The 25,304-nt window shown below is 50.9% G+C and overlaps 1 protein-coding gene across 2 annotated transcripts; it reads right to left on the reverse strand.

Moving 5' to 3' along the window:
- Positions 1-505: 505 nt before the first annotated feature.
- On the reverse strand, positions 506-23,541 carry UPB1 (beta-ureidopropionase 1). Of its 2 annotated transcripts, XM_059040165.2 has the most exons (9): positions 23,222-23,534; positions 21,796-21,883; positions 15,509-15,603; positions 12,126-12,287; positions 10,359-10,528; positions 6,456-6,537; positions 5,505-5,547; positions 3,959-4,113; positions 506-2,230 (listed from the first exon to the last, which is right to left on the reverse strand). In XM_059040165.2, the coding sequence occupies exons 1-9, from the start codon at positions 23,417-23,419 to the stop codon at positions 2,147-2,149; spliced, it is 1,077 nt and encodes a 358-aa protein (XP_058896148.2). In that variant the 5' UTR covers positions 23,420-23,534; the 3' UTR covers positions 506-2,146. The 2 variants fall into 2 exon arrangements, with proteins under 2 accessions (XP_058896148.2, XP_066871018.1); XM_067014917.1 differs by lacking the exon at positions 5,505-5,547 and having other exon boundaries at positions 23,222-23,541.
- Positions 23,542-25,304: the final 1,763 nt, after the last annotated feature.

A 25,304-nucleotide genomic window follows, 5' to 3' on the forward strand; every position in this document is an offset into this window, starting at 1 on the left:
CTATTTCTTTGTGACTCAGTCTTTTTAAAATAAATTTATTTATTATATTTATTTATTTTTGGTTGCATTGGATCTTCGTTGCTGTGCGTGGGCTTTCTCTAGTTGCGGTGAGCGGGGTGCGTGGGCTTCTCATTGCGGTGGATTCTCTTGTTGTGGAGCATGGGCTCTAACCATGTGGGCTTCAGTAGTTGTGGCACGCAGTCTCCGTAGTTGTGGCACACGAGCTTAGTTGCTTCGCAGCATGTGGGATCTTCCCTGATCAGGGCTCGAACCCATTTCACCTGCATTGGCAGGCAGATTCTTAACAACTGTGCCACCAGTGAAGCCCCTGTGACTCAGACTTGATAGGTTTTGTATTTCTAGGTATTTGTCCATTTCATCTAGGGTATCCAATTTGTTGGTGTACAATTATGTTGGTTCGCAACCTCAGGAGTTCCCCTGGTGAAATTTAAAACTGGCCCCTGCTCTTGGAGGGCAAGAAGAGACCAAAGAAAGAAGCAGCCACTCCAGATTGGCAGGTGGCAGTTTTAATAAAAGGACTTACATAGGAAGCTTGTCTTGGGCTGCCGCAAGATGAGTAGATCTCTGCCACCTGCCTGTCAGAATCTTAAGAGTTTACACAGACGCCTTAATGGGGTTCAGTCACTAATACAGTCCAGATGGGCTCAGTAACACACCACTCTCTCAAGGCTGCATCACCGATGTCGCTCCTAATGTAGGAACAGTGGACAGAATGGACATTCCAAGGACACAGAAGAGGGTAAGAGCCTCCAATTGCCCAGCTCCAGCTCACAGCTCATCAGTGCCTTTAAATCCAATCAAATTAGAGAAGAATTCCAGGAATCCTAGAACCAACACAGAACACTCATCCTTGAGTCTGTTCCTCTAGAAACAGTTCCAATACCAGAACCTATATCAGTCGGGGTCCACCAAAGAAAGAGAAACAGGGGAATTCCCTGGTGGTCCAGTGGTTAGGACTCTGAGCTTTCACTGCCGAGGGCGCGGGTTCAGTCCCTGGTCAGGGAACTAAGATCCAGCAAGCCATGAGGCATGGCCAAAAAAGAAAAAAAAAAAAGAAGCAGAAATGGTAGGATACATATTAAGGAATTCATTGCAAGGAATTGATTTCAGTGACTGTGGGGTCTGGATGGACAAGCCTGAAATCTGGAGAGCAGTCTGTCAGGAAACGCAGACTGGAGTGCTCGGGCCTGGGCTGAGGCTGCTGTACACACGTGAATCCCTTCCTCGTCTGGGAACCTCAGCCCTGCACTCAGGGCCTTTTGACGGATTAAATCAGGCCTACCCAGATTACCTAGGATAACCTCACTTGCTTGGTTAACTGGCTATGGGCTTTAATCACATTGACTAAATAGCTTCACAGCAACACCCAGATTAGCGTCTGATTGAATAAGTGGAGACGATAGCCAAGATGACTCTTCCAATGACTTTCCCCCTGCCCGCAGCCACAAGGCGCCTCAGTGACTCTGGTCAGCCTTACCTCCCTCTAGCGCATACACTCCCACGCTGACCCTCGAATTACTGCCAGTCTAAACGGAGAAGCGGAGAAATTCAGGACTAGGGCCTCCCACCTGTGTAACTTCAAACCAACCTGCACAATGGGTGCCTGGGAATGTCTTCATTTATTTTTAAAAATATTTATTTATTTATTTTGGCTGTGCCGGGTCTTCATTGTGGCACACGGGATCTTTTTAGTTACAGCATGTGGGCCTCTTAGTTGCAGCATGCATGTGCGATCTAGTTCCCCCGACCAGGAATTGAAACCGGGCCCCCTGCATTGGAAGTCTTAGCCACAGGACCACCAGGGAAGTCCCTGGGATTGTCTTTAATTGAATTTCTAAAATTCACTTAACAAAGTTTAATCATTTCAAAGTGAACATTTCAGTGGATTTGGTACATTCACAATGTTGTATAGCCATCATCTCTATCCAGTCCCAAAACATTTTCATCACCACAGAAGGAAACCTGGTACTCATTCGACCCTCCCCAGCCAGGCACTTTAAAACCAATCTGGGCAGCAGTGCTATCAGGGCATCAAGCAGGGAGAATTTGGACACTAGAGCCCAGAGCCCTGGCTGATCGGCTGTGGGCAGAGGTGCCCTCCTTGGTGGGCAGCGAATGAAGGCTGCTACTCTTTCACAATCTTGGGGCTGTAGTTGGGTTGGACAGCTTCAGCAAGCTCCCGTGCGTACATCTCGTATCTGCCTGTCATCTGAAAGCAAAACACAGACTTTAGAGGTTCCCGTTTCATAACTGCCCTCATTTGCTCGCCACCACCTGCTGCCACCGGAGGGCAGCCATGGGACAGAAGAAATGCGTTAGGAAGGCTGGTTGACAGGACAGCCTCAGAGTAAAATATAGAGGCACAACCCCCGTGTAACCTTTTGGCAACGATTCCGGGGCTGTGGCGAAGATCACGGATGCCGGTGATGACTCACACCCCTTAGCCCCTCCTGCTGAAAGACCTCTGTGATCTTCTGCCAGAAGGTGTGGTGGCTCCAAGGCAGGAGGGAGGATGGCTTGACCTGCTCCCAGTCACGAGCCAGGAGTGGAGTTGCCAGGATTCGCACCCTGGTCCCCTGGCTCTGGAGGCCCATCCATTCCACATGGCATCTCATCGTGGACACAGACAGAGGCTGGGAGAGGCTGGGGATGGGGCCGGAAAGCCCACCCAGGGTGCTCACACCCCAGCATTCCCTCCCTCCCTCCTTTCCAAAGCCTTGATGGGAACTCATGCCCATCACCATAGCTTGGAAAGGCTTCTGCTTTCAAAAAGTTACTAATGAGAAACCATTCTGTTTATTGGTTCCAACTTCTAATTTGTGTGGAATCCTGCATTAATCTAAGCTTCCGGACGAGGAGAGATAGGCCAGGAGGCTTTCATGTGGGCAGTGCCTTCTCTGTCCAATGAGAACCTGGGACTCAGGAAACATGCCCAAGGACCCACCCTCACATAAACAGGGGAGTCAGGCCTAAAGCCCATGTCTGGCTGGATCCGAAGTCCTGGTCCCTCCCAGACATGCTGGGCAAAGTCATTCTGTCCTGACAATGCGATGTTTGTTTGTGTGTATGATTTTCTTTCTTTCTTTTTTTAAAAAAATTTAATTTTTTTATATAGTATGTTCTTATTAGTTATCTATTTTATACATATTAATGTATATATGTCAATCCCAATCTCCCAATTCAGCCCACCCCCCGCTGCTTTCTCACCTTGGTGTGCATACATTTGTTCTCTACATCTGATGATTTTCTTATAAGTGGGTGCAGAGTTGGTGGAAATACTGCTAGACACTAACACAGCAAACTCCATCTGTGTCCTTGATGAGATGCCATATTTTTTGGGGGGCCCCAGGCTACAAGCACCCTATCCCAGGAGGTGGGCACTTAACACTCCTGTGGTGTCACAGGGTATTGGTGTCCGAGGCCACCTGGGGCCTTTGAGTTCAGCCTCTTGTTTTACAAATGGGAGTACTAAGGCCAGGAGCAGAAGGGGCTTGCAAGGCAGTGGCAGAGCCAGGCCTGGATCCCACTTCTCTGCTTGACCCACTTCCCTCCATTGTCAAGGCCTAGACTTGGGGCCTGGCCACAGGCAGAGCCAGACATGCACATTTACCTTGTGATAAGTGCAAATGCCTGGAAAGGAAAAAAGGATTAGCGAGGCCAATCCACTCTATTCTCTGGACAAATGAAATTGAGATTAATTTGCTTGAAGGTGCCCAGAATCTAAATCAGATGAGCAGAGAATTTATTGAGGCCTGCTGCCTGGGCATCGTTTGACCCAGTGCTTCCTGCCCTGAGCACTGGCCCTGGCGTTCAAGGAGGTAGACACTGGGCCTTCTGTTCAACTCACACGGCTCTCCCTGAGGCCCCCAGCAGCTGCGGTTCCCAGGGCTGGGGGCAGGACAGGCCCACGCGGAGGAGCAGGGGACTCAGGACCCACCTTGAAGCCCCAGATGTCATTCACTTGCCGGCAGAGGTTGAGGTCGAGCTCAGTGACCAGCAGCCCATCCTGGTTGCGGGAGAGCCCGGGGGTGCGGCTGCCATCAGGGGCCGCCACGTAGCTTGAGCCATAAAAGTAGCCGAAGTCCCGGTGAGCTGTGAAGGAGCAAAGGGAAGGCCCCCATGAGCTCAGGCAGACATGGGTGGACTCTGCAGTGGGATGGGTGCACCAAGAGACTCCCAGGACAAAGGGTCCCCACCTCCCTCCCCAGTGGTGGCCAAGGTCCCAAGGACCTGCCTCCCTCCTTGGACCTGGAGGCCCAGCAAGTGGCTACATGTCACTCTCAGTGCCCTCATCTCTGCCCCGGGAACCTTTTACAGGTCACCCTAGTAGAGGTATTGGCCTCCGGCTCCAGCATCAGCCACCATAGCCCAAGGGAGTTGCATGGCTCTGCAGGGCTTCCTGTGGTGGCCCTGCACAGTGAGTTGGCGGCTCTGCCCTCGCCAGCCATGCCAGCTGTGTCACCCTCACCCTCCCTCCACGCCTCGGTCCCCTCACCAGTAAAGCAGGGTAACAGCCACCCTGAAAGTGTGTAGGGAGCATGTGGGCACAGTGCAGGGCCCAGCTGCCCTCACTTTCCTGCAGGGAGCTAAGTGGGACTAGAGACTCAGGAGGTCTCCAAGGCCTCATGTTGGGGGGAATGTGGAACCCTTTCGGGAAATGTTTTTCTGGGAGACAGACGCCCTCAGCTCCCCCTGCTTCCCAGGGTGGGAACCATGAGTGAGTTCAGACACCTCCTTGGTGAGGGGGCAGCCCCCCTCCCACATTCCAGGCCAGAGAGGTGAGGCGGGGGGGGGGTGGCAGATTCCTAGCAGAGGTGAGGTGAGACCTGCCCTCAGATCAAAACAAGCTGTGGGGCTTCCCTGGTGGTGCAGTGGTTTAGACTCCACCTGCCAATGCAGGGGATGCAAGTTCATGCCCCGGTCCAGGAAGATCCCACATGCCATGGAGCGGCTAGGCCCGTGAGCCATGGCCACTGAGCCTGCATGTCCGGAGCCTGTGCTCCACAACGGGAGAGGCCACAACAGTGAGAGGCCCGCGTACCGCAAAAAAAAAAAAAAAAAAAACCCCAAACAAACAAAAAAACAAGCTGTGGATTCTAGGAACCCAAGGCAGCCATGCTGGGCTCTGGGGCATTTGTACAGCTGGGGAGTGAGGGGTCTGGACAAGGAGAAAGGGAGGGAGGAGTGAGGTCTGCGGGGTGGATGATGCACCCCTATTTCAGGGCGTTCACAAAGGGTTCCCCCACACCTCAGTCCATCTTCACCCTAGTCCCGGGGGAGGGATGGAGTCTGATCCCATCTCTACTCCATCCTCATCCGGGGAATGAGGTGGTCACAGGCCCAGGACTGCCGATCCACATGGGGACACAGCTGTGCAGACAGACACAGTCTGTGGGGTAGACCCTGCCCAGAAGTGGCAGATGGGGAAGGAACAGTGAGGCCCACCCCTCATATGCAGTCCCACGGAAAGTCACGGGACATACCTTTCTTGCCATCCCCAGAGGTGAACTCGTTCGGAAAGAACTCCTGGGAAATAAAACCAAGGTAAGACACACCTAAAGGGGGCGCTGCTGGGTTGTTCATCAACGTCAGGCTGGGGTGAGGGAGTTAGGAGTTACAGTGATGTGGACCAGCCTGAACTTAACTGTTCCTGCTGTTCCAGCCCCAGGCCAGCAAGTGGCTAGCGGGGCATCTGACCTGCCAGGGGAAGACCCAGATTTTGCCATCTGATGGGAGAAGAGAAAGTCATTGCAGAGAGTGGTTCCCAGGGCCATGGAGGGCATCTGAGGCTTGCCTGCTGGAGTCATAAAGCCCAGCCTGGGGTCTGCGAAGGCAGAAGTGGGGGTGTCTGCTCATGGCTCTCAATATCTTCCAGAAGCCTAATGGAAACTGTGCATAAAGCAGGGACAGGGATACACGGGCTAATTAAAACACCGAGTTTCTTTACGTTGTCAGAAATTAGACCGACTTAGTGTTCTCTCAGACTGATCAGATGCTCTGAGTAGAGTCTGACATCTGATTAGTAAGAATGAGGAAGAGGATTTGTTTTGCAATAAATACATGGTGTTTGTATTCAGAATCCTTTGGTGCATGAGGTCAAAGGTGGGTGGGCAGAAATTGGGTACTTGGCAGTACTGAGGTGACAGCCTTTCAAAATGGTTTCAGCTAAAGACAAAACAGACAAAAATAGGGGAGGGACAGTGCTTTCTTTCAAAGTGACAGAAGCCAGTCTGCCCCCTGTTGGGACCCTAGCATGTGGGGTGTGCCTGCATGCAGAGAAGAGGTGTAACACCAGGTGTCCCCAGCAGGGCCACAGCAACAGCAGTTCTTTCCCTCGTGGCTTTTGCTGCTCTGAAGAGGCTGGGCCCTGCTGGCAGGCAGGTTTCAAAGCAGCTGCAGGAGGGCTCCCTGGAGGCCAGGCCTCGGGCACTTACCTCGCCTACCCGGTTGATGGCGCAGGTGAAGCAGTGATTGGCGATGGCTGCGTTTCTGGCCTCGATTGGCCACAGGGACTCACTGTGAGAGTGGAAGGAGAGGAACCAGGTTGCTGACTTCCCAGCCAGGCTCAGAGGATGCTCGGCCCCGAGCTGCAGCCCGGGTGGCAGCTTTCCAGGCCTGTGGTGCGGATGGCCAGGGAGGCTCATTGCGTCCGTGGGTGACCCCAAACCCACAAACAGGCCAGCTCGTCCCCGGCTCAAGCCAAAGCGGCCTTTTGGAGAGGGCCCAATGCAGCAGAAGCAGTCCTGGATCAAAGCCTCACCCTGACTCAGTTCCCTTTTCTGAAACTTCCTCAGAGACCATGCAGATGAAGCTTCTGGGGGGTGGGGTGGGGGTGGGAGGCTGTGTGGCAGGAACCCCTTAACTGCTGCTTCTCACTCGTTCCCTCCTCCCAGGTGGGGGTCAGGAACCGACCTCCCAGGCTGGTACATGTCAGAAGGGAGCTGGGGCCCTGGTGGCTTGTGTGTAACGTGTCCCCCAATCCCCACCCTTCTGTGCTGCCTTGCAAAGCAGTCTCTACAGGGGGAGATTTCAGGCCTAGCAAACAGAGTACACCTGAAAGGAATTTAGATTGTAGGTGGGCATCGCCTCCCCTGTGCTGGCCCCATCTCCCTCTTCTGAACCCTGCCTGAGTCTCGCAGCCGAGGCCCCCTGGTTCTCCTACGGGCCTGGGAAGGAGTCATCCCACAGGCACAGCTAAGCTGCAAGCCTCCCTCAGTCCAGCACCTGCGAAGGGGGGGATGGGGTGGGAAACTTCGCCCCAAACAGACAGGTCCTTCCCCAGCCCACCAAAGAAAATGTGCCGCGGGATTCAGTGGGCCTCCTTGTCACTAATTATCTGTCTGCGGAGCAAGGTGATTAGGATTCTGAACTGACAGATGTAATGCCCCCTTAGAAACGCTGAGGGACTGGGAGCGGGATGCCCTGGAATCTTCCTTCCTGTCAGCATGCACCTGGTTTAAACCAGAGAGGAGGTGGAAGGGGTGGGTGGGTGCTTGTCACAAGCCTAATTCTCAGGAGGATTCACGAGTCTAGAAGAAAAAAAATCACAGGCTTGATTGAGGGGACTCATTTTGCCACTTTTCTCCCCCCTCCAGCTGCTAAGCCGAGCTGACAAAACTTTTAAGAAAGGATTTTTACAGAAACACACCCGTCAATGACATTTTCAGGAATTAAACAGACAGTTGCAGAGCGAGTGCCATAAAACATCATTCTTGCAGTTCTCCAGGGAAGGTGCGGAGTGCAGGACTCAAACCCACAGCTGGCAATAAAACAGAGGCTCTCAAAACAAGCAAGGGAAAGGAAGCCGGAGGTTCGTGAGAGCCCGGCGGGGGTATGGGGACATCTGCCACTTTCCCAGCGCGGTGTACACAAGCCCCTAAAAATAATCACAGTGGGAAGGGGAAAGGCATCGAGGGGTGGGGATGGTGGCTTTCCTATTAACACACATACGTGGTAGAAATCCTTGACCACATGGGCTGTATGGTTTGTCAGGATGACTCAGTTCATCAAAAAGCACTTTGCCTCCATTGGGTGCTTGGAACTGTGGGACCCACAAATGAGCCCTTCCAATCTGTGCATGTGCACGTGTGTGTGTGTGTGTGTGTGTGTGTGTGTGTGTGTGTGTGTGTGTGTCTGGGGGGCTCTGATATGGGAGGTGGGAGATGCCGGAGAAGGGGATGGATGCTTCCAGAAGCTGTGAGCCGCTGCTTGTGCACAGCTGGTGGGGATCTGCCTGGCATCGTGCTTGCCATCAATTCTACAAATAATCATTCAGTATTTTAAGAAACTCAGAGTTGCACCATCCTAGTGAACCACCTGTTGTAATTTTCCCACACTCTATGACCATCCTTAGTCTTTGCAGAGTTCTGATCCCAGCCTGGAAACACCTTTTTGCTGACAGGCTTTCATCATGATGCTGCAGTACCTCCATGAAGATTTGTTTTAGTGGCTGTATGATAACCTATGGAAGAGATGGGCTGGTGTTGACCTGACTCTGACCTCTCTCTCCCTTCCAGCTTTTCTTGTAATCAATCATGCTGCCATGAGCATCTTCAGGCAGGCAGCCTTCCCCTCCTCTCTCAGATGTGTCCTCAGGCTACGGTTCTCAGACTTTAATTATCTGGTCAAGGTGTGGACATTGTGGGAACTTGTGAGACATACTGCTTCTGAAAGACCTGTCAGAGTTTTAACTGCCAGCAGAACCACATCCTTGGAGGGCACCAGTTGGACCACTGTTGGCCAAGGAAGGAAGATCGATAACTTTTAATAAGCTGAGGACACGTGTGTATTACGTTGAGGTGCTTCTGTTTGCTTAATTGGGACTGATAAAAGCCTGGGGGTGCATGGTTGGAGAAGTGACCACATCTGATTCCAGGCCACAGGTGTGCCCAGTCCGGCCTGACAGCAGCTGTACCCGGTGGGGCACTGGCTTCAGGATCCTCCAGGGACCCCTTTGGGGAGATGGAGCTTGCTGGATGTCTTACACATGGCCGGCAGGAGGGGCTGCTCTAGGGCCCAGAGGTTCTGCCCAGGCTTGGTGGCCCGACGACCAGGAATCACCCTTTGTCACAACTGCCAACAGACGTTGTCATAGTGGCCACGCTGCCAGGAGGCCCCCAGAGATTCTCTGAGGGGAGATCCAAGACTCGAGTGTTCCCTTCTGCCCGACAGTGCCCCCCTAGACTCAGACAAGATGGGGTGCATGGATGGGGCGGCAGGTCTGGGGTAGCAGAGGGGGGTCTGCGTTCTGTGAGGGACCTGCTGTGCAGATCAGAACACTGAGGGAAGTCAGGCTGTGGAGGGCACATCACGCTCAAGAGAAAGGTAAAGTGAATGTCACATCCTGACTTTTAGAAGAAATTCAACTGAAATTGCATGGAGAGTGAGGACAAGAATGACAGGTGGGCTGACAAGGAACTCAAGGCTGCCCCCCAGAACTCCCCCAGCTGACCCCACAAGGGGACCTGGACTCCCCCTCCGGGCCCTGCCCCAATGACGGAGAGTGAAAGCCAGCACCTCCCGACCCAGGAATGCTGCTTAGGAGGAAATGGGGGGGGGTATTTGCACACAAATTCCTAGAGCTTTGGTACTTGTTAACGATGCAAAGCTGGAAAGCACCCAGAAGCTCAGCCGCTGGGGAGAGAGAAGCAGCAGAAGTGCAGTCATGCTGGGTCATCTCAGCCACTTGCTCTTATTCAGTGAGGGGCCCGGGGCTTGCCCAGGAGCTCAGGGCTGCCAGGCCCACCCTCTACCCTGGTCACAACAGCTTCATCTACTCAAGGGTGAGGTTAACACCCAAACACGGGCTCTGTGTTATCAGAAGGAAACACTTGGTTGGCTAAAAACAGGTTTCAGAGCCACCTGACTGATGTCTTAAGGACCCTCTCAGCTCCGACCCATCGTCTGCTCCTTCTCTCGTCCGGGTGTCTGCCCTCCGTGCTCCGGACTCTGCAGACAGGAGACTTAGGACTCCTCATTTGTCACCCCACCTCCCAACCCCCCAGGAACACAGCTGTGACAGGAGGGGGAGCTGAAGCTGGCCAGGTACCTCCGATGCTCCAGACCCCTTAGAAGGGGAGCTTTTCTGAATCCTGTCAGCGATGGGGGAGATTATTATTACCTGAGACACCATTGTAGCCAAGAGTGGTATTTTACAGTACAGCACAGCTCTTTAGGAGGGATTGTAATTGACACTTGGAGTATTTTTTCACGGAAAAGTTGGCACATCCCAGGGTTCGGAAGACCTGGTGGTCGCACCTGCCTGCTGTTTCCCAAACCTGCCTCCGCGCCCTGCAGTCTGCCCCCAGAACCCTCCCAAGTCCCTTGTGCCAAGTGACCTGAGTGCTCCGATGGTGGCCGAGGGGTTGAAGATGACCTCAGCACCGTTGATGCTATACATGAGCCAGTTGAGGGGGTGGTGCCGCCCGTAGCAAATGTTCACGGCGATCCTTCCGAACTGAGTCTGGAACACAGGGTGGCCCAGATTTCCCTCCATGTAGTATGTGGACTGGAAGACAAAAGGTCATGTATGGATGCCTCTGAGCTGTCAAGTTTCCCTTTCCTTAGACTTAATAGAAAAATGAAATGTCACCCATACTCCAAAAGGGATGCTCCTGGTATGACTCTACTTTAAGTTCCAAAATTTCAATCCACTTAAAAAAAACCCCCAAATCTGAAAACCCAGACACAATAACAGCAAGCTGACCCAAGGGGAAATCACCATGGCTTGAGCACTTACCCACAGTTTCTTTTGTGGCATGTTAAAAAGTCCCCACAGCAACTTCCCACAGTATTTCAAAGATAAACTTGGTGAGGTTTCAATCATGGTACAACTAGAGGCTGAGGTGTGTGGTCAGTGTTAACACAAGTTGGTCAATGTCCTCACCAACCACCTGTTCCCATCGGAAGGTTAGAGCTGAAGGGACGGGGGCTCATCCAGAGCAGCTCTTACCCTGCTTGGGGGGCACACCGTAGCCCAGTAGACACAGGACCTGCCCGGCTAACGAAGACCAATATGAGACTAGAATCCCACTCTGAAAGTGCTCTTCTCCACAAAGATCCCTGGGCACCCTGCCTGGGGTCAAGGACATCCCTGCATGGCAGGCAAGTGGGACAGAGTCCTGCAAACCCTGCCTCTCCGCCTGCCCCTTTGGGGTGCTGGTCAGGGTCTCACACAGATCTGCTTCCTGCCTTTTGCCTCCTCCCATTAATTTCAAAATTCGTCAGAGTAGGGCAGCAACCAGGATGTGCACACAGGGTGGACGCCGGAGCAGATCCTGGTGTGTTGAGACAAGCCCGTCACTATCTGTGGGGAGCTAAAAATTAATCCCAGAGTAAACAGGAGAGGAGCACATCTTCCCGTCCTCACCTCCAGCTGTCACTGGGGAACGCTGGCTTCTTCTTTCTGCCCAGAGGGCCTTGGCTAGCTCTGCACATCCTTTCTCGTCTGCCTGACCAGCCTGAGAGTGGCTGGGACCCCCACAATCAGGGAGGGCAGCGAAGGATGGGGTTATCACATCCTGAACAACTGTACTTACTGCAGATCAAGTTCAGACTTCATATCTTAGGCATTAGGTGGAGTTCATTTCCCTGTTTCAAACATCCACCTCCCTCCACCTACACACCCATGATGGGCATTAACTGATCAGAACAGCTCCCCTGACTTACAGCTTGATTATGGGCACCAAGCCCCAGCTAACACACCTGTGCACAGACACACATTCCTCGCTGTCACCTGACACGTGGACGTGGCTCACTCAGACCCCATGGGAGCCATGTACAAGGACCTCTCCCCACCAAACAAGAACTAGACTGTGACGGACAAGGAGCTCAGCGCCTGGAAGGGACCACGGGAATCATTTCACGCTTGTGCACTATTGATTTTGGTTTTAATTTGTATATGACTTACTTCAAAGAAAAATTCCAGGAAGCTAAATCAGGTTATATTTTTTAAAAAATATCCCTCTGCGCTAAAGGCGTTTGGGACTCACCGGGAATCCCACTGCATCCCATCCACCTGTGTGTTGCAGTGCAGTGCAGGGAGGCCCCCAGCGCTGCTGCCGTACCGTGCTGCAGCTGCGCTGGTCATCCGAGGGGCAGCTCACCTCATTGAAGTCGCCCACTCTGGGGATGTGATTTTTCCTCGTCTTGCCCAGGACGGCTCCAGAGTTGGAGATCACCACGGCTGTGTTCCACAAGATGTCCCCATGCTCCATGTCTCGCTCCAGGATGGGGGACACCACCACCATGTCATGCTTCCTTGCCAGCTGGAAAAATGAGCACAGCACAGTCCTATTTCCAAATCAAGTGTCATACGTTTATATGGAAGAATCTAATGGTCCTCCTAGATAGTTAGATGGGGTTCTGAGCTCTCCCTGCATCTGTTCTTTGAAGACTAAATGCCAGCGTTCTCCTGACGCCCAAGCTTAGCTAAATAGGAACCAGCACCGTCCTTGTGCACTGTTGGTGGGAGTGTAAAAACAGTGTAGCTGCTGTGGAAAACAGTATGGCAATTCCTCAAAAATTAAAAACAGAACTACCGTATGACCCCATAATGCCACTTCTGGGTATATACCCAAAATAACTGAAATTAGTCTTTTTTCTCTTTCTGATGCAAGTGAGAATAATAACTATTTATTCATTCACTTTACCATTTACTATATGCCACGTTTGTGCTAATAGGTGAAACGCATTCTCGATTCTTAAGCAGTCTAAACTTAAATAATTCTAGTCAGAATTAAATCACTTGAAATTTCAATTAGCCTAGCAACCCTAATGAGAGGGTGTATGGGTTATATCAGGATTTCTGAAATATTGAAAATAGCCCTGGGGACTTTTTTAGTGTGGATAAGGCTGATTTCCTAATTCTAAAGGGTGCACAGAGAGCTAAGTCTTTTGTTTTCCAACCCTGTGAGCCCTATACAAAGATCACAGACCCTACAGTACAAATAAAATAAAAGCAAGACTTAATGCCACTTCCCATAGACCTTCAGATCCAGAGGCAATAACAAGACAAAACAAAAAAGAAGGTTAACACGCATTGACAAGGATGTGGGGAAACAGGAACCTTCATAAACTGCCAGTGGGAATGTAAATGATGCTGCGTTCCTGGCGGAGTTAAACAGTTACCAAAGGACCAGCAACCGTGCAGGAAAGTAGATTTTCACACCGATGTTCTGAGCAGCACTATTCACAACAGCCAAAAGGTGGAAGCAACACAGCATCTAAATAAATCGTGGCGTATACACTCAATGGAGTATTATTCAGCCTTAAAAAGGAAGGAAATCCTGGCCTATGGATGACATGGCTGTCATCCCTGACATGGATGAACCTGACGACGTTATGCCAAGTGAAATCAGCCAGGCGCAAAAGGACAAACACTGCAGGAGTGCACTCATGTGAGGCATCTAAGCTAGGCAAATTCACAGAAACAAAATGGAACGTCAGGCACCAGCAGCTGGGGGTGGAGGGGGTTGTTCCATGGGTGGAGGGTTTCAGATTTACAAGATGACAAAGTTCTAGAGGTTTGCTTCACAACACTGTGAAGATACTTAACATGACTGACCAGTACACCTTAAAATGGTTAAGATGATTAATTTTATGTTGTGTTTTTTACCATAATAACAAAGAAAAAAGGGATTTCCCTGGCGGTCCAGTGGTTAAGACTCTGCGCTTCCATGGCAGGGGGTGTGGGTTTGATCCCTGGTTGGGGAACTAGGATCCCACATGCCACGTGGCACAGCAAAATAAATAAATAAAATAAAATAAAATAAATTCTATGTCTCATCTATACAAAAAAACCCAGAACCAAACCAAACATAACTCTTGACACCAAATTCCTTTTGTCTCAAATAAGAAGTTCAGGATCTGGTGACCAGGATGAGCAGCCCCAGCTGGTCATCTGTCATCAGCTCTTACCAGCCTGTTGCTACTTCTGACCTTAATGACAGAGCAGAGAGATGGCACAGCGGGCAGAAGGGGATGCTACAAGCCACGTGGGGGCAGCTGTGGTCCCGGGGCCCTCAATGCAGACAGGGGTCCCCTGGGACCAGCTCATCCCCATCCTCCCTTTGCTCTTCCTTCCTCCCACCCTGGTTCAGGCACGCCGTCTGCAATCACTTCCTGCCTCGTAGCACCGAATCAACAATCCGGTGGCTGAGAGAATTTTCCCTACAGCCTGAGAACAGGGATGTTTGGAATCACAACTCAGTATTGATAGAATCACTATGATTCTGCTCCAAAAGCCCCTAAGTATATGTAGAAAGTCTGAAATGGGACATTAGAGAAATGAAAGGAATTATTTTTTTTGAGGTGAGAATAAGCATAAGTCACCATTCGTAACCTCTTGGAATGTCATTGGGGTTTTCTGGATGACTGCTTTATTAAGATACACTTCATGGAGCATAAAGCGCATTCTTTCAAAGTGTGCCATTCAGTGGTTTTCAGTACATTCAGAGTTGTGCAACCAACACCACAAACTAATTTTAGAACATTTTCAACACCCCAAGTGGAAACCCTGTCCCCACGAGCAGTCACTCCCCATCCCCTCTCTCCATCCAGCCCCTGGCAACCACTAATCTGCTTTCTGCCTCCAAGCATTTGCCTATCCGGGACATTTCATATAAATGGGATCATAGAACAAGTATTATGAGGTTTTAATAAAGAAAAAGGAAGCCCAGTTTCTACACTGATGAGACGGGCCATGCAGAGATGCTTCCATAACTCAGGCGAACAGCAAGTGGGGTAGCAAAGCTCTGGACACAGACTCAACCTTGACCTCAGTCCCCGAGTGCCAGCGCCGCACTTGCCAGCTGCAGACCCTACTATGGGAGTCATCTCCAGGACGCTCTCCAGGACGCCCTCCGTGGGCTGCAGCCCCCTCACTTAAAAAGCCATTAAGGGCCCTTCTGGCTCTGAAACTCTGATTTTAAGTGAAAGTACACTAGGGACTTCCCTGGTGGTGCAGTGGTTAAGAATCCGCTTGCCAGTGCAGGGGACATGGGTTCGATCCCTGGTCTGGGAAGATCCCGCATGCCGCAGAGCAACTAAGCCCGTGCGCCACAACTACTGAGCCTGCGTTCTAGAGCCCATGAGCCACAACTACTGAAGCCCAGGTTCCTAGAGCCCGTTCTCCGCAACAAGAGAAGCCACCGCAATGAGAAGCCCGTGCACCGCAACGAAGAGTAGCCCCCGCTCGCCACAACTAGAAAAATTCTGTGTGCAGCAACAAAGACCCAACACTGCCAAAAATACATAAATAAATACATAATTAAATAAATTTATTTTTTAAAAAGAAAGTACACTAAGAAAAGGGGGGGAGGGGCAGTAAATAGTCTTATCTATTCTCACCTGGCAAAGCAAGAGCCAAATGGGTGCGTTTTCCACGGAGAAGGGCCACCCCTGGCAGCTGCAGCCTCTCTCTGTGACCTGCCCGTGTTTGGCCACTGCCAGAGGTTAGTTAACAGTTAAAGGTAGGTTAACATCCTACCTCTTGACAGAACTTGGTGGTGGGCCCGTCCTCCGCTGACTCGGCAAATTCCGTCCATGGAAGCTTCTCTCTCGTACAGAAAGCAAAGGGCATAGCTGTGGAGAGGAGAAAGGTCAGAATCACATCCAAGCTCATGGCCTCTGAGGGGGGTCCTTGGCCTGGTGGGGGAAGGTTTCCACAGGAGACCCCAGCCCCAAGAGCCTTGGCCTGCCTTCTGAGGCCCATCCCTGGCTGTGGGGACGCCTCCCCTTTAGGCTTCATGGCAGAATAAGAGGTGAGGCCAAATGTCCTTCCTATGGTCTTAAAAACACTTGCAGCAGAAATCTGAACAGATACCTGCACACCCACGTTCACAGCAGCATGATTCACAACAGCCAAAAGATGGAAATGACCCAAGTGTCCATCAGTGGACAAATGGATTAACAAAATGTGGTCCATCCATTAGATGGAATGTTATTCAGCCTTAAAAAGGAAGTAAAGTTTGACACTTGCTACAACATGGGTGAACCTTGAAGATATTATGTGCATTGAAATAAGCCAGACACAGAAGGACAAGTGCTATATGGTTCCACTTTCATGGGGGACCTAGTATAGGCACGTTCACAGAGACAGAAAGTAGATGGTGGGTGCCAGGGGCTGGGGGAGGGGAGAATGGGGAGATGTTGTTTAAGGGGGACAGAGTGTCAGTTGGGGAAGATGCAAAGGTTCTGGAGATGGATGGTGGCGATGGTTACACAATAATGTGAATGTACTTAATGCTACAGAACTGTGCACTTGAAAACGGTTAAAACGGTAAATTTTACGTTATGTCTATTTTACCACAATTTTAACAATACATACATATGTTAAAAATTTTTTGCAAAAGGTACAGCCAGAAACTGTTCCCAACCAGCAGATCCCGAGCTGCTGGCTAATCTGCTGGTTGGTTAAGAGCACAACCAAGGTTCCTTCGGGACAGTGTCAGAGGGCCACCGAGGATGGCACTGGGACACTCACACGTCATGATAGGAATGTTCATCCTCCCAGGGACTAAGGCTTGCTCAGGAACAAGAAAAGCCATTCATTTAATGACCCCATCAGAAGTTTGGGAACCACTGGGTAGGCTGAGCACTCCCCAAAGTTAAAAGCATTATTTCTGTGACCTCTGGCTAGATGCCACCATCTAGGGGGCTAATTCAATAGGAAATTTCATTAACTCGCTGATTTTTGTTTGCTTAAAAAAAAAAAAACCAGGTACATATACATGCCGTAACAATTCAAAGAACGCCATGCACACCAGATTCTCAACGGCAGTTTCCTTTGTGGGGTGGAGGGGGCTGCGATGGGGGTAGGCACCAGGGACCTCTGGCTGAGTGTGTCCCACTGCTCCACAGCCTCGGCCACATGCATCCACACCCACCAGTCTGATGCTGTGAGCTGGGATCTCATTGGGATCAGACATGCGTTTCCCGTGTCACCAGTGAGGTGGAGCACCTGGCCACATGGTTGCTGGCCGTTCTGGATTCATCCTCCAGATGATCTTGTCTGTACCCTTTGTCCACTTCCTGCTGAGCTGTTTGTCTTTTTCTTCTTGATTTGGAGTACTGAGTTCCTTGTTTGGACCAATTCCGCATACAGTTGGCCCTCTGCATCTGCGGGTTCCCCCAACAGCAGGCGGAAAATATTTGAAAAAAAAATTCCACAAAGTTTCGAAAAGCAGAACTTGGATTTGCCACACACGGGCAACTATTTAATTGGCATTTACACTGTATTAGGTATTACAAGTAACCTCCAGATGATTTAAAGATTTAAAGTAGATGGGAGGATGTGCGTAAGTAACATGCAAATACTACACTATTTTATATAAAGGACTTGAGCATCCCTGGATTTTGGTCTCTGCAGGGTTGGGGGTCCTGGAATCAATCTCTGTAGATACAGAGGGACGACTGTACTCTTTAGATCTTCCTCCTCCCAATAACCCAAGTCCATTTCTTTTAGGAGGATTAGCCTAACGGATGTTTCCAGATGCTTGCTACTGTTCTGGTCACTCTGAAATTCAGAGTGCAGGGTAAGTTTGTAGGAAGCTGTGTGATGTGGCTGGCGAGGACTACCTGGTTGCTGCATGGGTTGTGTGGCCTGTTTGGGGGTAATAATTGCAACTAACCTTTTCCAAACACAGGCCATGTGCCCAGCACGGTGCCAGGCCTGGTAATAGGCAGCATGTCCCCAATACCCCTGCGAAATTGGTGTGACTCCTCATTTCACAGAGAAGAGAAGCATCAGCCTCCAGATTCCTTCCAGTCCCTGGAAGTCTGGTGCTATGATGGTACCACCACCATCTCAGCTGCCAGGGTGGTAGCCCACGGAGGCAGCTAAGTGGGCAGCAGGCTCTGCCAGCACCAGCCCAGGGGGCCTTGGCACCAGGATCAAGACTCCCCAGGTGCCATCGGTGAAGATGGAAGAGCTATTTTAAGGAAGCCAACAAGAAAGCTGTTGATAACAAAGAACAATCCTTAATGACTGTCGTTCACTCTCAGCTTTCAGAGCATTAGGAGAGACTCAAATGCCCCAAGAGAATAAAACCTCCCTTTCCGATTTCATTTCAGCTTGCTAAACTAAGCTCTCCAAATTTCTCCATTTCCATTTTAATGGCTTCTTTTCCTGTTTTCACAACTGCTGTAATGTAAACAAACTTTCAAAAGAAGCATGTGGAAGGGAGGTTGGGGGAGGTGGCTGTGAAGTTCCAAATACAGTTTCCAAATTAGAGGGGAAGGGGGTTCCACATTCACTGAACCAACACTCCACGAGACAGGCTCAGACTTGGACCAGGCCCTGCCCTCAGGAGCTGCCAGCCAAGATGGGAGCTGAAAGAGAACCTGTGTAGGGGAGTCCTCAGGGCCCCCCCAAAGGAGGGGGTGTCCATGCTAGGCCTTGATGGATGTGCAGGAGTTTTCCAGATCCAAGGAAGAGAAGTTGGTTAAACCATTCAGTAAATATTTTTTAGTGTCTGTCATGTACCAAGGATTATTCAAGCCATTAAAGATAAAATCTGGGTAGGGGAAAGAATAAACAGAATGTGGTCCATCCAAACAATGGAATATTATGCAGCCATAAAAAGGAAGGACACTCTGACACATGCAACAACACAGATGGACCCTGAAACCATGATGCTCAGTGAAATATGCCAGACACAAAAGGCCAAATACTGTAGGATTCCACTTACATGAGGCCCCTAGAGTAGTCAAATTCATAGAGACAGAAAGTAGAATAGAGGTTATCAGGGGTGGAAGAGGAAGGGGAGTATAGAGTTTTGGCTGGAGATGATGAAAAGGTCTGGGTATAGATGGTGATTGACAGTTACATAATTTTGCAAATGTATTTAATGTCGCTGAATTGTACACTTACCAATAGTAACTAGTATGCATATTTTACAATTAGATATTTTTAATGTTAAAAAAATAGAGGTGGGGAATGGGGTGGGAAAAATAAACACCACTGAGGCACTCATCACATGGAGCTTACAGTCTAATGGAAGAGGCAGACAAATCAAAAGCATCATACAAGAGTACACGTATAACGAGAAATGTGAAGAACGTGATGAACTTCTGGGTACAGGTGGCAGATGGGACACACTCCTTTGCTCTTTCCTGAAACCCCACCAAATGAGAGTAAAGGGTTTTTTGTGTACAGGTATAAACCCACATGGATGGGGCACGAGCCAGGGACAAAAACAGCAAAACATGGCAGGCTGGAGAGCTGAGGGAGGCAGGAGATATCTTAGTGAATCTGAGAACACTGAGTCCCCCCTGCAGTGGAGGAGGCCAGGAAGCACCCCACTCTCCATCACAAACCCCTTGAAAGCTCAGGAGCCAGAGGCACCATGCAGCTCTGAAGGTGGAGACGCAGGGAGGGGCGACAAATAAGTAGGATTGGTCAAAAGTCTACTTAAGAAGCAGTTAGATCCCTTCTCTACTCCAAGAGGCTGGGTTGAGCCTCTCCCACCCCAGCTAGAGGCTCACTCTCTAGAGACAGTTAAACAGAGGGTCTCTGGCCTTGGGGAACCCAGGACAAAGGTGAGTAGAGTGATAAAAACAAAGGGATTAACTAAACATAAGCATACTGGACTCCTGTCCTTTCCTCTTGGCAGGAGATTAGATGAATTTTCTCTGGGGAATCTGACCAGCCTGAAAAGAATGACCCAAAGATACTACCATACGCGATTTCCTAACAAACAGCTAAACCCGGTCATCCTATAATGAAACTCAGTGGAGAAGCCCCTCCCACAAACTCAGAGCTTGCAATCAGCTTTTTAATCCCCAATTCTTAAAATATAAGTAATCGGGGCAGCAGCAGGGACACCAACTTGGAGTAACTAGGAACCATGCGGGGAGAAAAAAAATATTACTTAATATCCTTAGAGATAAGAGAAGATATTGTAACTATAAAATGAAAAAACAGGATGTGATAAAATAGAAACTTTCAGACCAAAAGAACTCTCATAAATTCAAAATATGACAGCAAAAACAAAAGACTAACTAGAAGGCTGAATGACAAATTAGATAAAATGTACCAGAAAATTGAACAAAAAGACAATGAGATGAAAAATAGGCACAAATACAAAAGAAAATGAGGGATCCAGTCCAGAGTTCCAACATCCTAACAGCAAGGAGTATCAAAAAAAGTGGAGAGAAAAAAGGGGAGAAAATCATGAATGAAACAATCTAAGAACATCTCCTAGATCTGAAAGACTCAAGTTTCTAGATTGTTAGAACTCACTGAAGTGTCTAGCAGGATGGATTAAAATACCATGGCACATCATTATGAAATTTCAAAGTACTGGAGAAGAAGAGATCCTACAACCTTCTAGAGAAAAACAGGCCATATACAATGGAGCATAAATCAAAATAGTCTTAGACTAGTCAACAACACCCAAAGCCAGAAGACATGGAGCAAAGTGTTCAAACTTCTGAAGGAAAATTTTTTCTAACCCCGAATTCTATACCCAACCAAACTATCCAGCAATATTTTCAGATGTGCAAGGTCTCAGTCTACTCAACCAAAATGAGGGGGAAAAGCAAGAAAGAGGAAGCTGTGAGATAGGAGAAACACAAGAGCAAGGCAGAGGGACCCCCCCACTGGATGATGGTGAAGGGAGTCCTGGGATGGCAGAGAGGAGGTAACCAATTCAGAGCAGAGCAGCCAGAAGGCTCTGTGACAGATTCCTGTGAGGAGATGAAACCGACAGACTACTTCAAGTGTCTAAACCTCTTAGGGGGATTTAGGAAACCAGCAGAAAGTTTGGGGTAGACTTTGTGGTAAGCATGTAGAAAACAAAGCAAACTCCAGGGAAAACAGAAAGCTATTCAGGGAAAGAAATCAAAGCAATTTCCTTTGAATCCTGGTAGCAAATGGACTGGGGACAGACCAGGAAGGGTACATGTGCGTAGAGGGTGCAAGAGAGGGCAAAGGACTACACTGTCTCCTTCCATCATGGGAAGTCAATAAATGATGCAAAACTGAAAAATTAGGAAGCAGCAACACAAGCAAAGGTAAATTCCAAAAGAACCAGCTCAGAGAAGTAGCTGCCTCTGAGGAAAAGGATAGCTATTTTTTGGTAACAGACCTTGTAGACCCATTTGAATCTAAACCATGAACGTGTATAACTATGACAAAAAATAAAAATAAAATAAAGAGGTACAAGGTAGCAGGAGTATTTAATAGGGATGCAGCTTTACACGGGGAGGCAGGCTGTAAGCTGAGATCCGAAGGTCAAGGTCAAGCAGGGTTACAGGCCAGGGGAGAGGAATGCTCCAGCTCCAGCTCTGGCTCTGGGTGGAGGGAACAGCAGGCACAGTGGCCTCGGGGGAGGGGAGTAAAGTATCAGAAGGTCAGGGAAGAGCCCGGCAGAGATGGGGAGGAACAGATGATGCAGTGCAGAGTTTTCATACAGATCTTTCCTAGAAGGTGTGGGCAGCCAGTTAGAAGGGGCCAGAGTGGAGGAGACCAGCTGGAGGCGATTACAGAAGCTGAGGTTATGCTGACATGCCTTGGATCAGGGCAGAGGTAAGGAGGTGAGAGGAAGGAGTAAACGGATTCAAGTTTGGGAGGAAGGCTGAGGCTCAGACGAGAGACTGAGGCATGTGAGAAGGAGGAAGGCTGGGGTTCTGGGGTTGCTGGTGTTGTTGACAAAGAACCTTTCTATGGATGAGAAAAGAAAGGAGATTTTAAGAAATCAAGCAGCAGACACTCTTGGCAACGTGGAGATAAGACAGCACTGAAGGTAGCAGAGAAAGCACCCCAAGACTTACTCCATGCTTCCTGGAAACAGATGATGTTGACTCCACACATGGCAGCCACCTCTACGATGGCCTCGATGCGTCTGTGCAGAGCAGTGACCTGGCAATTTAAATAGCGAGGATTAGTTGGTTGAGACCATCTTTAGAACTCAACCCCCATGTGGCTGGCTGCAAGAGGATGAGGGTGGGAGGTTCTGGTATGTTGGACTGTCCTTGGGTCCAAGTCTGCAGTCAAAGGTGGTGGTGCAGAGGCTCTGGGGTCCCACACACACTCAATGCTGCCTTGCTAAGCCTCGGTTTCCTTGACTGGAGAACGGAGAGAACGCTGCCCACCTCGTGGGGGTGCTAAGAGGAGGACGTGAGGATGTGAGAGCTTACTACGAGAGAGGCTACACTCAGTGGGCCCACCACACCCCACAACCATCCCCTGGGTTAACTGCTCCCTTGCCCCCTACCCACCAGGACCCAGTCCACTTATGACGTCCTGCATCCACAGCTTCGGGGACGCCTTGTCCTGCCACTTCTGTTCTCCCACGTGTATTGTGTTTTCCAATGACTTGCCTTTCCCAGCTGTGCCCTCTGCCAGAATGTGCTCCCTTTCCCCACCCAAAATTCCCTGGATGTGTTATCCACATCACATGTTGCCCACAGAGGGGTAGCTCTCCCAGCAAGGGGCCAAGAATCGGGGTACCTGCCTTCTCCCTGGCCTGCGTGTGTCCCTATGGTGGCACTGTTCCCATTGTGCTGTCACATTCCTCTATTGTCACTCCCATGACCCCACAAGCTCCTTGGGAGCAGTGTCCTCAAGTTCTCTGTGCTCAGCATGACGTCTGGCTCCCAGGAGACATTCAGAAGTGTTTGTTCAAAGACAGACCAGAGGAACCAGGCTGAAAACCCAGAGACCACAAACGCTTCCTGATGGACGCTCGGTCTCCCTCGAGGGACTGCATGCATGGGGCCCCGCGGATGACTGCTGGGTGCCAAGCATGCTTCTAGGCTCTGGGGGGTGGTGAGGACAGCATCCCTGCCCTCCCATGACCTGACAACCTGGGCTGAGGAGACATATTCACAATCTGACCGATGTCTGGGGATCTTAGGATCCAGGCAGAGGGACACACGGTGAACAGATGGGTTCTGACTGGTGTGTGCCGGCAGGAGCCCGAGAGGCGAGCCACAGGGGCACCCTCCCAACTGGTAAACGGAACTTCAGCTTGATCACAGGAGAGGAAGTGGAAAGGAAGGTGGGCAGAATAGTGAGGAGTGAGAGGAAGGAAGAGAAAGGGTAGGAGCCAGAAGAGAAAGAAAAGCAAGAGACACGGCTGGAAGGAAGGGGGGGCCAGGGCAGAGCCACTGGGCAACCATCCGGGGACAAGATCGAGTTCAAAACACAGAGCGGCCCGCTGCCCATTTATGTATTTACAGTCAAAAGAGGCCAAACCTGTTTCACCACAGGGGTGTCCGCGGGGAGGGGGGTTCTGTTCTGAACAAGCCCCATGCGCACGGTCCTGGGCTTCCTCTGCTGCTCCACCACAGCCTGAAAGGCATAGCCCTGCAGCTCAAAGTCCCCTTTGGAGGCGGCTTCAAAAGCCCTGCTGGGCAGATCGAGCTTCCTAAACAGGCAGGAAAGAGGGGACATGGTCTGCCTGAGGTCTGCTGCATTTAATGACCCTCCAGAGTCACTCCTCAGGCAGAGAAGAGGTGGGAGCGTCCCAGCAAGAAGGCCCAGGAGCCGGCCAGGGCCAGGGCCGCGGCCACGCGTGGGAAGCTGGGGCGGGGCTGGAGAACTGGGCCCGGTGGGTGGAGAACAGGCTTCCCTGGGGAGACTGGAGCTGGGAACGGCATGGTCAGGCTGGGAGGAGGAGGGCAGTGGGGAGGGGGCAGCAGGGAAACTAGTCATGAGGTTGATGCTGGAGCTGCTGAAATCGGGGGAGCAGGGGGTGGTGGTGGCGGGAATTGAAGTCTCAGCAGGCAGCACAGGAGAGAGGGAACAGATTCCCCAAAATGTCTGTGGACTAGAGTCAGAGGGCTGTGCTGAGCCTGGGGGCTGCGGCAGGTCGTGATGAGACAAAGGAGCTGTTGAGAAGGAGGCTGGGAGCCAGCTAGTAAGAGAGGCCAGGACGACAGCAGGACGGAGGGTCCCGTGGCCATTTGCCTCTAAGGATTACAAGTCTTTGGTGACCCCCCCGCCATCCTGTCCTGCTTCCTGCCAGGGGAGAGAGCAGCTCCTTGCCCGATGCTGGGTGAGTGTGGAGGGCCCAGATGTCCAGACCAAAGGCTGAAGGGCTCATCCCTGTTTGTGATTTATTAACAGAGGCAAGTGGATTATTTATAAAACCTCCCACCAAAGTGACCATGGGCCACATGGCCCGTTTTGTGCCTGGCCCATGGGTGAAACCCACAGGGACATGGGACAGGGCCCCCAACCAGGAAGGCCTTACCACCCAGGGGCATGGTGGTTATGAAATACCCAGAGAATGCATCAAAAAATAACCTGACAACCATTATCTAATAATATTTCTCTCCTACTTTAAACCACTTTCTTAAAGACATTCCTTTCAAAATCACAGCCCTGTCAGCCTGAGCCCCCTGCCACCGCCCCCTGCCAGGCAGTTTCCCTGTGATGGCCCTGACAGCTCAGAGTTGGGTTCCGCCCCTGACAATCAGCCTGCTTTTCAACTAGTCAGGGTTCCATGCGCTTCAGCAGGTTAGAAATAGCAGCAGTGCCCACACTGTGCCTCCTGTTACCATGACTGCCTCAGAGACAGTCCCCCACCTGCAGGCGGACGCCCCCACTCTCCCGGACAAGTCACCATGGTGGCCAGGACAAGAAGGAGGGCCTGGGGGCCGGCTGCCCTTAGGAGTGGTCCTGGTAGGCCGTCCTCAGCCTGCACCGTCAACCAGGAAGACATCAGGTGGAAGAACTCACCTCAGGTTTGCAAGCCCAACTGTAACCATCACCTGGAAGGGGTCCTTCATCCTCTGGCTAACTCCCCCCACCCACTGACTGCAGCTGTCAGCTCTCCCCACGTTTCTACCTTCAACACTCAGCCCCGTCATTCCACGATGCTCGACCTCCCTGCCTCCATTCCCATCCCTGCCCCCAGCTCCCTGCAGACACCCGTCCCCTAGGCCATGCAGGCCAGGCCTCCACTGCCTTCTGGGCTCTACCTCTCCCCAGCACCCCCCACTGTCTGGCCACACTACCTGAAGGTTTCCCTGCCCTCCAGTTACCCTGGCATTCCTTCACCCAATCCTGCCTGCCTCATCCTGGAGAACCCAACTGGCCCTCGAGCCCCATTCTCTAACCATTTGCTGTGTCCACCAAAGGCTTGGCTCAAGGACGTGGTGTGGCACCGACCAGCCGTGGTGGAGACCAGCAAATGGGCCACAACCTCACAAAGGGGGCTCTGTGCTGCCCCCAACCCTCCCTTGGTCCCCATAGTTGGCTCTTGCCCCTCTGCCCCTCATCCTGATACTAAGGCCCCCACCCTGGGGGCCTCACCTACAACTTCAAGGAGGAA

The sequence above is a fragment of the Kogia breviceps genome, chromosome 15 (genome assembly GCF_026419965.1).
Source record: "Kogia breviceps isolate mKogBre1 chromosome 15, mKogBre1 haplotype 1, whole genome shotgun sequence".
NCBI lineage: Eukaryota > Metazoa > Chordata > Mammalia > Artiodactyla > Physeteridae > Kogia > Kogia breviceps.